General features: G+C 54.5%; 1 protein-coding gene across 2 annotated transcripts; it reads right to left on the reverse strand.

The window, feature by feature from the left end:
* Nucleotides 1–1,492: 1,492 nt before the first annotated feature.
* Nucleotides 1,493–14,319, reverse strand: ECE2 (endothelin converting enzyme 2). Of its 2 annotated transcripts, XM_021692750.1 has the most exons (19): nt 14,247–14,285; nt 13,884–13,970; nt 13,400–13,535; nt 12,963–13,178; nt 12,377–12,501; nt 12,127–12,273; nt 11,906–11,971; nt 8,170–8,358; nt 7,328–7,470; nt 6,830–6,944; nt 5,356–5,466; nt 4,286–4,384; nt 4,104–4,181; nt 3,453–3,556; nt 3,151–3,261; nt 2,958–3,025; nt 2,610–2,800; nt 2,388–2,483; nt 1,493–1,669 (listed from the first exon to the last, which is right to left on the reverse strand). In XM_021692750.1, exons 1-19 carry the CDS (start codon nt 14,283–14,285, stop codon nt 1,493–1,495), a joined length of 2,298 nt encoding a protein of 765 aa, XP_021548425.1. The 2 variants fall into 2 exon arrangements, with proteins under 2 accessions (XP_021548425.1, XP_021548426.1); XM_021692751.1 differs by lacking the exon at nt 13,884–13,970 and having other exon boundaries at nt 14,247–14,319.
* Between the last annotated feature and the right edge of the window lie 97 nt (nt 14,320–14,416).

The raw sequence follows: 14,416 nt of genomic DNA on the forward strand, positions 1-14,416 counted from the left end.
TTTTTAAATCCATGAATGCATAAATGAATGAATGAATGAATTTAAAAAAATGAGCCACCTAGCAGAGGTGCCTGGAACACACGGGATATTGAATAAATGCTCCTGTCCCTCCCTTGCTCTGGAGGGTGGCAGCCAGACCCGCAGTCTCTGTGCCTGGCACTTGGTAGGCCTTGATGAGTATGCGTGGTGGGGTAAGTGACTCTCAGGGGTACTGGGCATTCAAGGCCATGGGGAAATGCATGTCTTCTCAGCCAGAAGCAGGGGCGTGTGCTCTGAGCCGCAGGTAATGGCAGGCCGCCTTGGCCAGGGCTTCCCTCCGTTGCAGGGTGAGGGCCACCCCTCTTCCAAGCTGACCTTGGCCCACTATCAGCCAGGCTCAGTGTTAGGCCTGGCTGCATGCACCAGTGGAGGGCAGAGGCAAATCCTTCCAGCTGTAGATCAGCCAGTGATGGGGATATGACCACAAGGAGGTACTCCACCCAGGCCAACTCAATTTCATTCCATTCTTCCATCCTGCCTCGCCTTCTCTGTCTCCTTGAGGCTTCACATCTCAGTCCCGTGTCTGGTGACTGAGTAAATGAGTATCTAGAAGAGTGCCTGGCATATAGTAGGTGCTCAATAAGTACTGGTGGAATGAGTGAATGAATCAACGAAAACAGGACTGAAGGAAGAGACAGGCTGACTGAGGTGTGTCTATTTATTGGCATAGGGTCCTACAGGGCCAAGACCCCTCCCTCCCCACCCTCTTCCCTGTAAAAATAAACTCTGTCTTTCTCTCTCCCTGCTCTATCTGCTTTTCTGCTTGGGCCAGGGAGGACCAGTACAGCCTCTGTGACTTATGCCCTAAGACACAGGAACCAGCATCCCCTTCACATACACACCATACATAGTTCTCCTCTGAGCCCAGGGAAACTGGGAGGCAGCAGGTGGGCTTGTAAAGGCCCTCAGGCTTCCACTAGGAGCTGAGCACAGCTGGTCTGTCAGTGAGGGTTGGCAGCAGTATTGGGAGAAGCAGCATAAAGAACATGGGTTGGGGGGTAGCCCCTGAGAGTGGAGCTGAAAGTGGCTGGGTCCACTCCCAAGTGGGCACTGAGCGGGCCTCGGAGAGAAGTATGGGAGGCACACCACCCAGGCCCTGCGTGGTCCGAGTGCGACAGGCACAGCAGGCCCCGAGGCCACCAAGTCAAGTGATCTTAGGACTAGAAGAGGCAGACTCCTTTCCGTGGGAGCTGATGCCTGCCTCCCCCCCAGGCCTCTTCCAGGCAGGGTGACATGGAAGGATGTCACAGTGAATGGTGGGGCTCTGCTGGAGGCAGGGGGTACCCCCAAAGCAGAGGCACAATGTGGTGTTTGAGGGAGGACCGGGACTCATGCCCCCTGTGGTATGGAGGGCATACCACATTTGCCTTCTCTAAACCTGGAGCAAACAGCCTTGCTGGGCAAGCTGCCCCAGGTCCTGGCAACAGCGAGCTATTTCTCCCCAGCCCCAGGTCTACCACACCTCACACAGCTGCCCTGGGTTCATGGGGGAGCCGACGGGGCAGCCGAAGTGCCGCAGGAAGTCACGGGAGTTGGAGAGAGTGCCCAGCACGCGGAAGCGGGCAGGGCTGTGGGGGTCGGTCACCAGCCCCTCGTGAGAGCTCTCGGGTGTGCGGACTGAGCACCACACCTGCGGGCCAGGACAGACATGGGGACATATGGTGTCTAGTGCAGGTAGGGCCCACAGACTGGACTGCAGCAGAGCCCTCCTGGGGACACAAACCACCACTACCCCAGCCCCTCCGCTCAAGAGGCCTCCAGGACACGGCCAGCTTCTCAGCTACAACCCCTTGCTCTCAGCAGCGAGGGAGGGAAACGTGCCCTCCCTCTCAAATTCCTTGAAGGCGTTTCAAAGCTGCCCTGGACACTGGGTTGCCAAGGATGGATGCAACTGAGGGGAAGAAGCACGCCCCCCAGAGGCTGCCTGGAGTAGTGCGAAGTGCCTTGAAGAGACCCTACCTGAGTCCTTGCTCTGCCACTTGCCTTATTCCTGGGTAGCCCTGGATGGACCACTTTGTCCGCAAGCTTTAGTTGCCTCCTCCAAAGCCACCTCACAGGAATGTGGTGGGGATCAATCCTGTACCCTACCCTCTGCCCCTCAAGCAGGGCAGCCCTCCCCTTTGGGATCTACAAAAGCCTCCTGAAGAGTTGTCCTTCCTCGGGCCTCCTGGCATGCTTCATGAGCCCCTGCTGAGAAGCTCTGGGCACCAGACCTTCCCAGACCACCTTCCACACCCCACCTTCGGCCCCATTTCCCAGTCCCTTTCCTGCATGCCCCAGACGTCTAACAACATGCCCAGGAGGGAGTGGGAGAGGGGCAGGCCCCAGATCTCCTAGGAGGGCAATACCTGGGCAAATCCCACAAAGAAGAGCTGGTGATTGGTGAGCCCCACAGCTGGCAACTGCTGTTCCTCCCCGTGCTTTCTCAGCCACGCTTTGTAAGCCTGGGGTCAGGCACAGGGGCGGCAAGTCCGTCAGGGCTTGCCCACCACCTCCACCCACTGCCCAGCCCCCCCCATCCCCCCTGGGCAGGTGGGCCTCAGCCACCGGAGGCCAGCCAGGCCACTCACGTTATAGGCAGCCTTAAGCCCCCCGTTGTCAGCGATGTTCTCCCCCAGCGTCTGGCGGCCGTTGAGCCTCTCCCCGTTGACCTGGTACTGGCTGTACTGTTCCTCCATGCAGGCCGTGTGGTTCCGGAAGGCCGCCAGGGACTCGTTCTGCCACCAGGGCCGCAGGTTCCCTTCCTTGTCATATTCGCGCCCTGAGGAGAACTAACCTTTGCGCCTCGCCGAGACTAGAGAAGCCTTCCACCAGCAGACTCCAGGCTCCCGGGGGGCCTGCTCCCAATATTCCAAGGCCTTGCAAGAACCACTGGGAATTCTAAGCTGAAGGGGGCAACTAATTCCAGGGGCCTCTACCTTGGTCATCAAAGGCATGTGTCAACTCATGGCCCATCACCACGCCGATGCCACCAAAGTTCAGGGCCCTGGTGGGTGAGGAATGCTGCATGAGGACATGGTGGGGGAACTTCTGGACCCCACCTCCAGCCCTGTGCCCGGCTTCTCCACAGGCCCAGGCCCCAGCACCCAGCCCCTCCTGCCTCAGACACACTTGGGGTGGTTACGGGTGTAGAAGGGGGCCTGCAGAATGCCGGCAGGGAAGACGATTTCATTCTTGGTTGGAAGGTAGTAGGCATTCACTGTCTGGGGGGTCATGCTCCACCTGGGAGAGCAAGAGGGAGAGGCTGAGGCTCCTGAGGCTCCTGACGCCCCACCCAGCCCAGCAGCCCTGACCTACCTCCTGCAAAGACCTTGTGCTTCTGGTTTGAGATGTCTTGCCACCCCCTTCCCCAGCCCTGGAACTCTCCCCTACCTCTCCTGCTGCCCCAAGTGTCTACAGCCCCCCATTCTCACTGGTCCCGGCTGGGAGGCTTGCGGAGCTGGTCAGCCATCACCTTAGCAGAGAAATTGTACAAATTCAACATGTTCTGGAAGAAGGAATCTTCAGAGACTTCATACTATGGGAGTGGTGGGAAGCAGAAAGCAAGCAAGACAACATGTTGGAGAAGAGAATAGTCCCGGTTTGGCTACTAATTAGCACCTCTCTGAGCCTCAGTTTTCCTCAACAGCAAAATAAGAGTAAAATATTTAGGAAATAATAAGTGCCAATACTTAAAAGAGTATTTATGTTGCTGGTGCTTATTGTTTTACATCCTGCCTCCTTCTTTTCTCACAACAACCCTATGAGGTTGGTGCCAATAGGATCCCCGTTTTACAAATGAAGACACTCGGGCCCAGAGAGATTATATAACTTGTCCCAGGTTACACAGGTAGGTAGGAGTAGAACCAGGATTTGTGAACACTGCATTCTACTGCTGCCTAGCCTGCAGCCTGGCACAGAGCCAACACGTGAACAGCGTCCATTGCCCACACTTGCCTCTGAAAGGAACCAACAGGCACCTCCTTCCCTTCCAGGGCTTGAGCCCCAATTACTGACGGAGAATAGAGCCCTGCCTCCCACCACCTCAGGGATAAAGTTCAGCACTGGTGAGCCCAGGTACTCACCCCATCATAAACATCATCCAGCTCTTTGGGCTCCAGGATGAAGTCCGGGAAACCAATCATATCATAGATAGCATCTGCCTGAAGAGACCAGGTTAAGGGTTTCCCTCCCCAGGCTCCCCCCAAAAAAACTGTATCCTCCATCTCCACCTGAAGATGGCACCCCAACCCTGGCCATGGCTCACTTTCTCCTTGGCTGCCTGGCGGGTCTTCTCATCCATCCAAACCAGCTGCCCCAGGGCCTCCTCAAAGGCGGTCCGGATCTCGCTGATCATCCCCTCAGCCTAGAAGGAAGGGGGCATAAGTTGGCCTCCCGCTGCACTGATGCATTCTATCCCCCGCCGCCCCCCCCAGTCCACCCCAGTGCCCCATCCCTGTCCTTCCAGAGGAGTGTGTGGGAGGGCCCCCAGACTCGAAGTAAAGCTGAGCATCTTGGGAAGATGAGAAGGAAACACCATTTGTGAAGATACTGAGATGGCAGGTGGCTTTTTCTCTAATTAATAAAAAAATTTAACTGACAATAAGTTAGTTGAATTAATATAATTTAATATAGTGTGTTGATTTTTATCTGATTATGGAAGGAAGGCATTAATAGCAGAAAATTTGGGAAATTGAGAAGAGGCGAAGAAGGAAACAGACCACTTATAATCCCATCACTCAGAGATAACTCCTTTTAACATTTTGATTATCTACTTTGAGAGTCTGTCCCTGCCCTGATGTATATATATAACATGTAATTATGTTGTGCAACATACAATGGTAGAAACATTACATTGGCAACAGACCTATCCACAGAGACCTGGTATCTTGTAAACTACTCTTTTTTTTTTTCACTTAACAATATATCATGAGTTTTAGGCTGCCTCATAATCCACCCTAACCATAATCTTTCTTCCAGTCCCTATGATTAGACATTTCGGCTATTTTCATTTCCGCCTATTATAAACCACACTGCAAGAAACATCCTTGCAGATAATACTTTAAGCACACTCATTATCATCTCCCAATAAATAAATATTATTTTCCTAACTCTATAGGCAACATAAACTCATTATAGAACATTTGGAATACACAGAGAACTTTAAAAGACAAAAAGAACCCCTCCTAATCCTACCACCCAAAGTAATTACTGTTCATTTACTGATGAATTTCCATTCAGTCCCCCCCCCCCCCCCCCCCCTTAGGCATACACATGAATGAATAGTGGATTTGAACTAACACAAGAACACTAGTTAGAAGAACCTCGAAGACTCACAATTTCCTTGCTTTGCCGGTCGAACGTGGCCTTCACAAAGAGGGAGCCCAAAGCGAAGCCAAGTGCATCGTCTGTGTTGGAGATGCAGGTCTGCCACCTTGGCATGCAGGACTGTAAGGGACAAAGAGCCAGGCCTCCCAGAGATGGCTCTGTTCTCCAGTCTGAGGGCCCTTCTCTTCTCTGTCTCTGGAGCCAGCCCTCTCGGCTTTGAGCAATGGCAACCTGGGCTTGGGGTGCTGCCATCTCTCCCTCAGACTCCAGGGAAAACAAAGGGCAGAACTGAAAAGTGTGTCAACTCCAGCAGCAAAACCTCAGGAGGAACATGTGTGCTGGCCAATCTGCGCTCAGTACTCTCCTCCTCTTAAGTGTCTAAGGGGCCCACCGGGGGCCAGAAGTTTCTTTGCTCAGCTCCATATCCCAGTCTTATAACCAGTCAGTCCCCCATGCCAGAAACCCGCAAGTCACCAGCTTCCTCCATCTCCCTACACCTACATTCAATCTATCACCAGTGTCTACGACCCCGACTTCTTGGTCCTCTCCCCTATCTACCCTTTTGCCACTTCCCTGCCCTACAACACTATCATCTCTGGCCCAAAGATTGCAGTCACCTCCTAACTAGACACTCTGGCTCCACTCATCCCCCTCCCATGTCCCTCCCCTCCATCTTCCATTTAGCTGCCAGAAAGATCATCCAATACATAAATCTAACTGGGTTATTCTGCTTAAAATCATCCCATGGTTCCCCATTGCTGAAAGAATCAAGGCCTGACTTCTTACCAAGCATTCGGGTCCCTTCATGGCCTGCCCCAGGCCGACCTCACCGCCCTCAGCCTCTAAGTCGGCCTGTTCCCAAGCTCATAACAGAGCACATGCAAGCCCATGATGTTCCTGGCCTCTGGGAATTTGCACCTGCTGTTCTTTCTGCCTAGAATGCCCTTCTCCCTTGCTCCCTTGGTGAACTAATTCTTCCAAATGTCACCTCTTCATAAAGGACTGTCCTGATGCCTCCCCCTCCCCCAGGTAGGATGTGCTATCCCTTCTTCTGTTCTGTAGCACAAAGGTCTTTCACACAATGTGAGCCCTCATCACCCTGAAATACAATGTTTGTTTACACATCCATGTCCCTCACTTCATGGGGCATCTTGAAACTAAGAACTACATTTATCCCTCTTCTTAGGCATCACCATCAAAGCTGAGTGCCTCTGCATACAATGCACTGGCGCTTCACTTACATCAGCTCAGTCCTCAAGACAACCCTGCAAGCTATTCCTATTTCACACACCAGGAAACGGGGAGAGACCGGGTGGCATGCCCAACCAAGGTCCCAAAGGCCAAAAAATGAAGGTGTTGGGATGGCAACCCAGGTCATCTTGATTCCTATGCCTATGCTCCACACTCTACCATGAGGCCATGGTGCCTGACACACAGGCACATTAGGCTGGACTGGAAGGTGGGGCAGAGTCAGAAATCCCACCTTCTTGGTGCCATAGAGGGTCTCCAGCAGTTTCTCCTGTGCAGACTCAAAGCGGTGGTCCAGGCTCGAGGTTGTCTTCTGCACCAGGTTCCAAATCAGGTAATTGTTCAGGATGCTGGCATCCAGACCAGAACGTAAGGAAAGGGCAGGTGCGGTACCATTTCCACCCCAAATCTGCTCCACGAATGTGCAGGCAACAGAAGTCCTGAGAGGCATATGTAGGAGCTGTCCCAGAATCCCTCTGTCTCACCCTGGGACCACACACCTGCCTGCAGAAGTCAGCTTGGAGCAAGGTGTGGGAATAAAGAGTGTAAATGGGCCCCCTGAAGCCCCAGCCTAGGGGAACGGCCTGCAGACATTCTCTTTCGATGTCTGGAAGGTCCAAGGCCTTGTCAAATGCTGCTCTGTGTCTGGCTGTGTCAGACCCCATGCCCAGTCCCTGCATGGACATGCGTGGAGCTTTGAGCCCCACCTCCCACACTTTGGGCTCTTCCCAACCTTGGCTCTGTGTGGTTGATGAGCTCTGACACCTGCTGCAAATAATCCGTCCCATACACCACCACGGGCTCAGAGTCTCCCAGCTCCAGCGGTGACAGCAAGAAAGACAAAAACTCCAGCCAGTCTATGGAGGGCGCCAGGGCCTACAACCAAAAAGAAAAAAAAAAAAATCTCAAGCCTCCTTGCCTGTCCTCCTGGCTGCCAGCAGACCCCTCCCCCATTGATATGCCAGAGCCTGGGAACACTTCCCATTGCCATGGCAACATCTAGTAGCTGCTTGGTAGCCCCTTCCTGCAATAAACCTTTTTCCAGGCCCAAGTGCTCCTCAATCTGGGAGCCCCATCACTTATTATACAAGAAAAACCACCCTATATAATATTCAGCTAGGGCACATTCAAATATTTTCACAACGGTTGATAAAATCCCACTCCCTTGACACCATCCAGGGTCCCTACATAACCGGTCTCTCCTTCAGAACTCCCCACCCCCTTACCCAGCCTCTCCATCATCCAACTGAAGGGTTGGTTCCTGGCACAGTAAGGACCCTCCAGGAGATGCTTCCAAATTTCTTTTGATTGTTTTGCGGACATCTTGTACAAACTGTTATAGATTTTTACCATGATCCCTCTGTGCATTCCCTAGGCAACACGAAAGGGGACCAGGGGATGGCCTAGTGAGAGGTGACCTAAACCGGATAGTAACAGAGCGGCTGGGAAGCTCTCAGGAAAGCAAGCAAATGCGGAAAGGCCTGGCTGCCACAGGAAGGCGGCAGGAAGGAGGGCGGGGAGGTCTGCTCCAGGGGCTGGGCCCTGCCGGCTGACTCTGCTCCCCGCCTGCCCCACCTGCAGCTCCACGATGCTCATCTTATGGTAGATCTTCTCCTCGTCCCGCCTCTGGTCCTGGGGCACTGTGATGCTGGCCAGCTGCACCTCCAGCTCTAGCACCCGCTGCATCTGCTCCCGTGTGGTGGCGGGCCGCCCGCCCAGCAACATCCCCAGGTCCTCCATGTAGTCCAGGTAGGCGGTGAGGACCTGGCAAGGCCCGGAGTCATCCTGGGAGCCCAGCAACAGGTCCTGCCCAAGGCTGAGAGGGTCTGTTCTGGCCCCTGCCTCTACTTACCACCTCCTCTGCTGACCCTCCTCTCAGAAGCTTTCCTGGACAGTCCTGTTCTGTTTCTGTTATACTGCTTACCACCATCTGCTAGGATCTTGTTTATTTATTTGTGTACTTACTTATCATCTATTTCCCCAAAGAGAAGGTAAGTTCAGGAGAGCACTGTTGCAAGTTACAGCAGCTTATTCACCCCTCCACCCCTAGGGCCTAGAACGGGGCCTAGCACAGAACAGGTGTCCCGTAAATATTTGTCCGGTGGATGGACCTGCTTCCCGCATTGCTCTGCCTTCTCATTTCCTAAGGCCCTTCTATTTTTTTCAGCACATCGATGACCACATGCCTTCACTTAACAGCTGAGTGGACCCCACAGGGAATTTGGTCCATAGCAGCTTTAATGGCCTTCCATCTCCCATCCAGCCAGGCCTCAACCTTGCTGCTTTCTCAGCTCCCTTCTAGTCTCCAAGTGGGAGAAAGGTGCAGAAGAGAAATACTTAATGACCACATGTATACACATGTATCAGACTTTGCTGGGGCCCTACAGGTAATGTATCTTTCTTCCCTCTCATAGCGACTCCATCAAGTGGGTATAAGTCCCACTTTACAGATGAGGAAATGCGCTTGAGAAGGTTACATGACCTGACTCCTACCACAAACTAGCAGGTGCCAGAGTCCGCATGTGGCTCAGGCCTGGCAGTTCCGGCCATGGCCCCAGCACTACGTGGGCCCCGTGTGAACTCCTGTTGCTTCAGCACCTGCTGGCACTCCAGCTCAGGTGAGGTAGGGGCTGTTTTTCTCTGTTCTCCACCGTAGCCTTCGGCTCTAACATAGCATCTGGCACATAGTAGGTGCTCGATAAATATTTGTTGAATGAAGGGATGAGAATCTGCAAACAGACCCTCAGCACTGCTCAGCACCAGCTCCCTGGCCCTCCTCCCAGGGGCCACTACTCACTCTGCCCCTCAAGCCCCACCCTGGGCTCCCTTAATCGCCGAAAGCCATTTCCTCTTCTACTCAATTGAAAAGTTCCAGATCCCTTAACATCCATTCCCTATACTTCAAAATTTCTTTCTCCCACCTCTCCTCTTCCTTGCTGCCCTCTGATAGGTGTCAGAGAAAGAGATTTGAGGGCCAGTCCCGGTCATCCCAGCTCCCGAGGGGTTGGTTGGCTCAACCAGTCATCCTGACCGTGCCCTGCCGCCACCCACCTCACTTATCCCTTTTTCTCCCTGCCTTTAGCTGAAGACTTACACTGAGACTTTCCTGAACCCTGTTTTACTCCTCAGTTCTTCTCCTATGTGAACCTTTTATGCTGCAGCTTCCCTTAGATGCTGGCCCAGACTTCCTGCGTGAGACAACCAGCAACACACAGAGCTGAACTGAAGCTTTCTCCTGCCAATTCCCAATTGTTGAACCATGTGGTTCTCTCCGGCATTCTCAAAATTCTCTCCTCTCCTGACTCAGGTGATGTTAAACCACACACCTGTTTGTGCCCCTCCTTTTCCATTTCTTTTGGGATAAATGCTAAATCTGATCCACGGTGTCCATGCATAATATGAATCTACATCCCTGCCCCGAAGGACTTGGCCCACCCACCCCCACCCCACTCCCCTCTCTGGTCCATCAATGGTTTATATGCCCTCCCGCTTCAGAGTCTTTGCATACGCTCTTCCCTTTGCCTGAACCCTCTCCCTTCATGGCAGCCTGCCCTTATCCCTGGACGAGGCTGGTCCCCTGTGACGCTCAGTCTGGGAATGCCGTGCTGCCCCTCCGTGACAGTCCCAGCAATGGCGCACAGGATACACCAAGCTGCTTCATGGCTTCTCCCCCACTTAGAGGGCAAAGGCACTGTCTTGTTTACCATGTGCCTGGAGGAGGGTCTGGCTGAGAAATGCTCAGTGTTTGAGAACCAAAGAAAGGGCAAATGAGTCTCCCGGTAGTGTTACTCCACAGCAGCCTACCTCGCTGGCTCTCTTCCTCCCACTGCCCTTAAAAGGCAAGAATCTGCTTCTTTCCCCTCTGTAATCTTCTGCCTCTCACTTCTCCTGAGCCTTTGTCTACAGTTTTAAGGAGATGCCCCACAAGCCCTCGGCTCCCTCCAGCCTCGTCCTCTCTCTGGGACTTCACCCAGCTTCCACAGTTGCCTGCTGACCTCCCCAGATAGACGGTACCCAGGCTGCTCACAATCACACATCTAAAATGAGTGGCTCCCACTCCCTGAGTGTCTGCATAAGCTTGTGTACCCCCTTTCCCAGATAGATACCATAGGAGGTAAATGCTATGATCCCCGTTTTACAGATGAAGAAACCGCTTCACCTTGCACCAAGCCACAGGGCTGGAATCTAAATCAAGGTCTGACCCAGAGTCTGCCCTTTTCCTGTGACGTCACACTGTCTCCTCTTCCCCACTGTGCTCTGAGCCGGTTCTTCCTCCAGGCACCCCCTGGTTCTCCAAGGACTCCTCCATTCCACCATCACTCAGGCTTCCAGCCTCATCTGTCTTTATCTTTTCCTCCTACTCCTCTCTTTGAACACCCAGTCATCCGCAATTCATGATTTGCACTTGGTTATGTCTCTTGCATCCTCCCCTTCCTAATATTCCCTCTGCCACTTCCCACATTTGGGCCCTTACAGACTCAGAGCCTAGAGTACTACTGCCTTAACTCATCTCCAGGCTCCCTCTCTTGCATCTACAAGCACTGCTTACTGGATTGCTCCCTTCCTGCTCTGCAGCATGCAACAGCTCTCAGAGGCCTATACGATAAAACTCAGTGTTTTATTGTATAGGATTCCAGGTCCCCTCCACAACTCGTTCCTACCCACCTGTCCAGCCTGTCATCTGCTTGGAGCTCTACATTTTGCCAAACTGGACCCCTTCTCATGGTCCAAACATGCCTTAGCTCTATCTTTCTTCAAGACTTTGTTCAAACTCTTCTCATTACCCAGCATGCCCTCACCCACTCTTAGATATTCTACGTGGCCCGGCTCAGATGCAATCTCATTAGGAAACCTCTGACTACCTGACTCTCTCCTAAAGCCTAGAGACCCCCTTTTGAGCCCGTTCTCAGCTGTCTAGGGCCATGAAGCCATCTACACTGCAAGCTTTGTGTGGCGGTGGCTCTGGGGGGGACATCTCAGAATTCCCCCATTGCACCTGGCACACGGCAGAGGCCTATAAAATGTGGTCCTAGAAGAATAAGGGGAAGGAAGGAAAGAAGGGGAGAAGGAATGGAAGGGAAGGAGAAAAGGAGGGAGGGAAAGAGAGAGGGTGAGAAGGAAGGCTGGGAGGGAGGGAGGGAGGAAATGAGGAAGAGTGAAGAGATAAAGAAGGAAGGAAGGGTAGTTGGCTCACTAGGTGACAGGACAGGCTCACCTTGCCCACTATGACCCTGGGCAAAGGGAAAAGTAAACTAGCATCAGCCCAGCTCAATAGAGGGGTGGGGTTGGGTGTTCTGAGGATGCTTCTTACTTTCTCATTGGCGGTCCTGTTTAGGTAGTAATCTCGAGAGGGGAGAAAGAGCCCAGATTGGTCCACCTGCAAGAGCAAGTCACAGGAGTGAGCCTTCCCCCAACACACACCTGGTCTCTTGTACAGGGGGGAGCCACCCCAGCCTGCCTGTCATAGGGGAGGAGAGTCTGGGCTCAGCAAATGGTCCATAAGTTCCCCCCAACCCTTCTCCAGACTGGTACCTGGATAACATTGCTGTTAGAACTCTTGGAGTCGGCACTGACGTAGACAGTGAAGAAGGGGGTGGCCCTGTAGGTCCCTGCTACTGCCTTCAGCACTTCCATGAAGTTGTCCTGGTCCCAGGGCCCCGTAATGTTCCAACCACCAATCTGAGTAGAGACCATAGTGGAAACTATAGCACAGGGGCCCCCAAAGCTTTCTGGGGCCACATCCTCTCCCAAGACCTATCCTGACCTCCCCCAGGGGTCCTACCTTGTCAATGAGGTCTCGCAGCGGCTGGGCTCCCAGTTCCTCGATGTGCTCCACCTGCAGGCAGGAGAGGTAGAAACGCTGTGTCTTCCGCTCAGCTTCGCTGCTGGAGTTGAAGGTGGTGTTTTCTGTGGGGTAGGACACAGGTCCAGTTGGCAACTATGCTAACTGCTGAGAGGGGTCCTGAGCCCTTGCTTGGTCCTTTTCCTTGCCTTGTGAAGGCGCAGTCCTCCTAAAGTAGACCCAGGAAGACTGTCTGAAACAGCAAAGAGTGACTTCCTCTCCCCTGTCCATGGAAACCCTCAAAGATCTCTAAACACCACAGACTCCCTGGTGCCTACCACACCTCAGCAGTGATCCAAACAGAGTGCAGAGGACAGTCCCTTCTTTATACACTCAGAGGTCTGTCCCCTCAAACCCATCTCCACCTCTCAGGATCCCCCTGCTCTCTGCATCCCCCACCCGAGGAGAGTTTGTAGTCATCCACTTATTCATTCAGTCACGGACATTTATTGAGTACCTAAATGCAAAGCCCTGTGCCAGGCGTGAGTTTTACTTGGCACAATGCCTCCCCGACAGCCCCACTCACCAAGCAGGTGCTTCAGTATGGCCTGGTTCTGGTCCCAGAGGCTGTTGAAGGTGTTCCAGCGAGAACGCCCATCAGGCAGAGGATTTCTCTGAATCCAGCCTCCACAGGAAAACTGGTAAAAGTCCTCACAGGGACTCACCCCACGGTCCAGAGACTCCAGGATTTTTCCAGCCACTCGAATGCAGGCCTCTGTGAGGCAGGTGCTATGGGATGGGTCTGTGGCAGGGAACATGATGGGGGTGGGGGTAGGGGACTGTCAGTGAGTCTGGGAAAGGCAAATGCTTTGGGAAGGGCCATGACAACAAGAAGGTTGGGAGGAGAGAGAAAAGCTGGGGGAAGACTGGCCTGACCAGAAAAAACCTTAGTGGCCCTTGAGCCCCCGGACACCCCCACCCCCACAGCTAGGAGGGCTGGTGACAGGTGTGGGCCCACCCTACCTTTGTGGTACTGGACCCCCAGGGCCACCAAGCAGCCCAGGAGCAGCGCAGCCAGCAGCAGAGAGACAGCTGCTAAGACCAGCTCCAGTGGGGTGTGGGAGCCCAAGAAGTCTCTTGTCCTCTTCCGGAATCCCACCTGGGGAACACAGGGTGCCAGTGAGCTAGCAAGCTGCTGGTGGGAATCCAAGATCACAGAAGTCCTCCCAAAGGGTGAAGACACAGGCAGTTTCCAGAGCCATGGAGCAAAGACGCTAAAGGGGTTGACTTTGGGCACAGGGGCACAAGGCGGTCTGAGCTGAGTCCTGAACCCGCTTTGTGCAACGTCATGGCTTACAGTCGCCTCACCATAGTTCTAGCGCAGAGGCCAGAGATGAAGCTGAGGTGGGGGCAGGTGACCCTCCAGGGTCAGCCCAGAGCTCCTGGGTCTGCCAGGCGTCACGTCAGGGCTGGGGCCTGGCGAGAAAGGGGGAACCCCCTTGCCCACCTCCACAGCGTCCGGGGAGGCCCCGCCCTCTACGGGGGTCTCAGGTACGTCTTCCTCCCGCAGCGTGGTCCGTTTGTATTCCACCATCTGCCAGACAGTCGGGGGCGCCAACCGAGGTCAGGCAGAGAGGGCCCTTTGCCCACTGCCCTGCCCCAGTGCCCCTGGCCTGGCCGGGCCCCCTCCTTTCCGCAGGGAGGACCCCCCCCTCCTGCCGGGCTCTCCGGCCTGGGGCGCCCCCGACCCGCGCCCCCTCCGGCACGCAGCCCCTTCTCGGCCAGCCCGAGCCCCTGCCGACGCCTCCTGCCCGCTCGGCCTCAACCCCTCCACGCAGTCCTCTCCCCGGAGCCCGGGGCCCCCACTCACGTTGCCGCCGCCGCCCAGCTCCTGCAGCGCGACGTTCATGGTGGAGTAGGGGCGGGCGGCACCTTAGGGCTCCCGGCGGCTGGCCCTCGCCCAGGCCGCGGCCTCGGCCCCCGGCCCGGTCCCGCCGCCGCCCGCCATCAGGCCGCTACCGCAGCCCCTCGCTGCTCCGC

The sequence above is a fragment of the Neomonachus schauinslandi genome, chromosome 1, assembly GCF_002201575.2.
Source record: "Neomonachus schauinslandi chromosome 1, ASM220157v2, whole genome shotgun sequence".
NCBI lineage: Eukaryota > Metazoa > Chordata > Mammalia > Carnivora > Phocidae > Neomonachus > Neomonachus schauinslandi.

Excerpts from the sequence above, each read along its gene's own strand:
- ECE2 (XM_021692750.1), bottom strand. The coding sequence starts at position 14,285 with ATGAACGTCGCGCTGCAGGAGCTGGGCGGCGGCGGCAAC. Across the intron at positions 12,274-12,376 it reads TGCGAGACCTCATTGACAAG|ATTGGTGGTTGGAACATTAC; the intron begins GTAGGACCCCTG and ends GTCTCTACTCAG. Across the intron at positions 4,182-4,285 it reads GCCAGGCAGCCAAGGAGAAA|GCAGATGCTATCTATGATAT; the intron begins GTGAGCCATGGC and ends TGGTCTCTTCAG.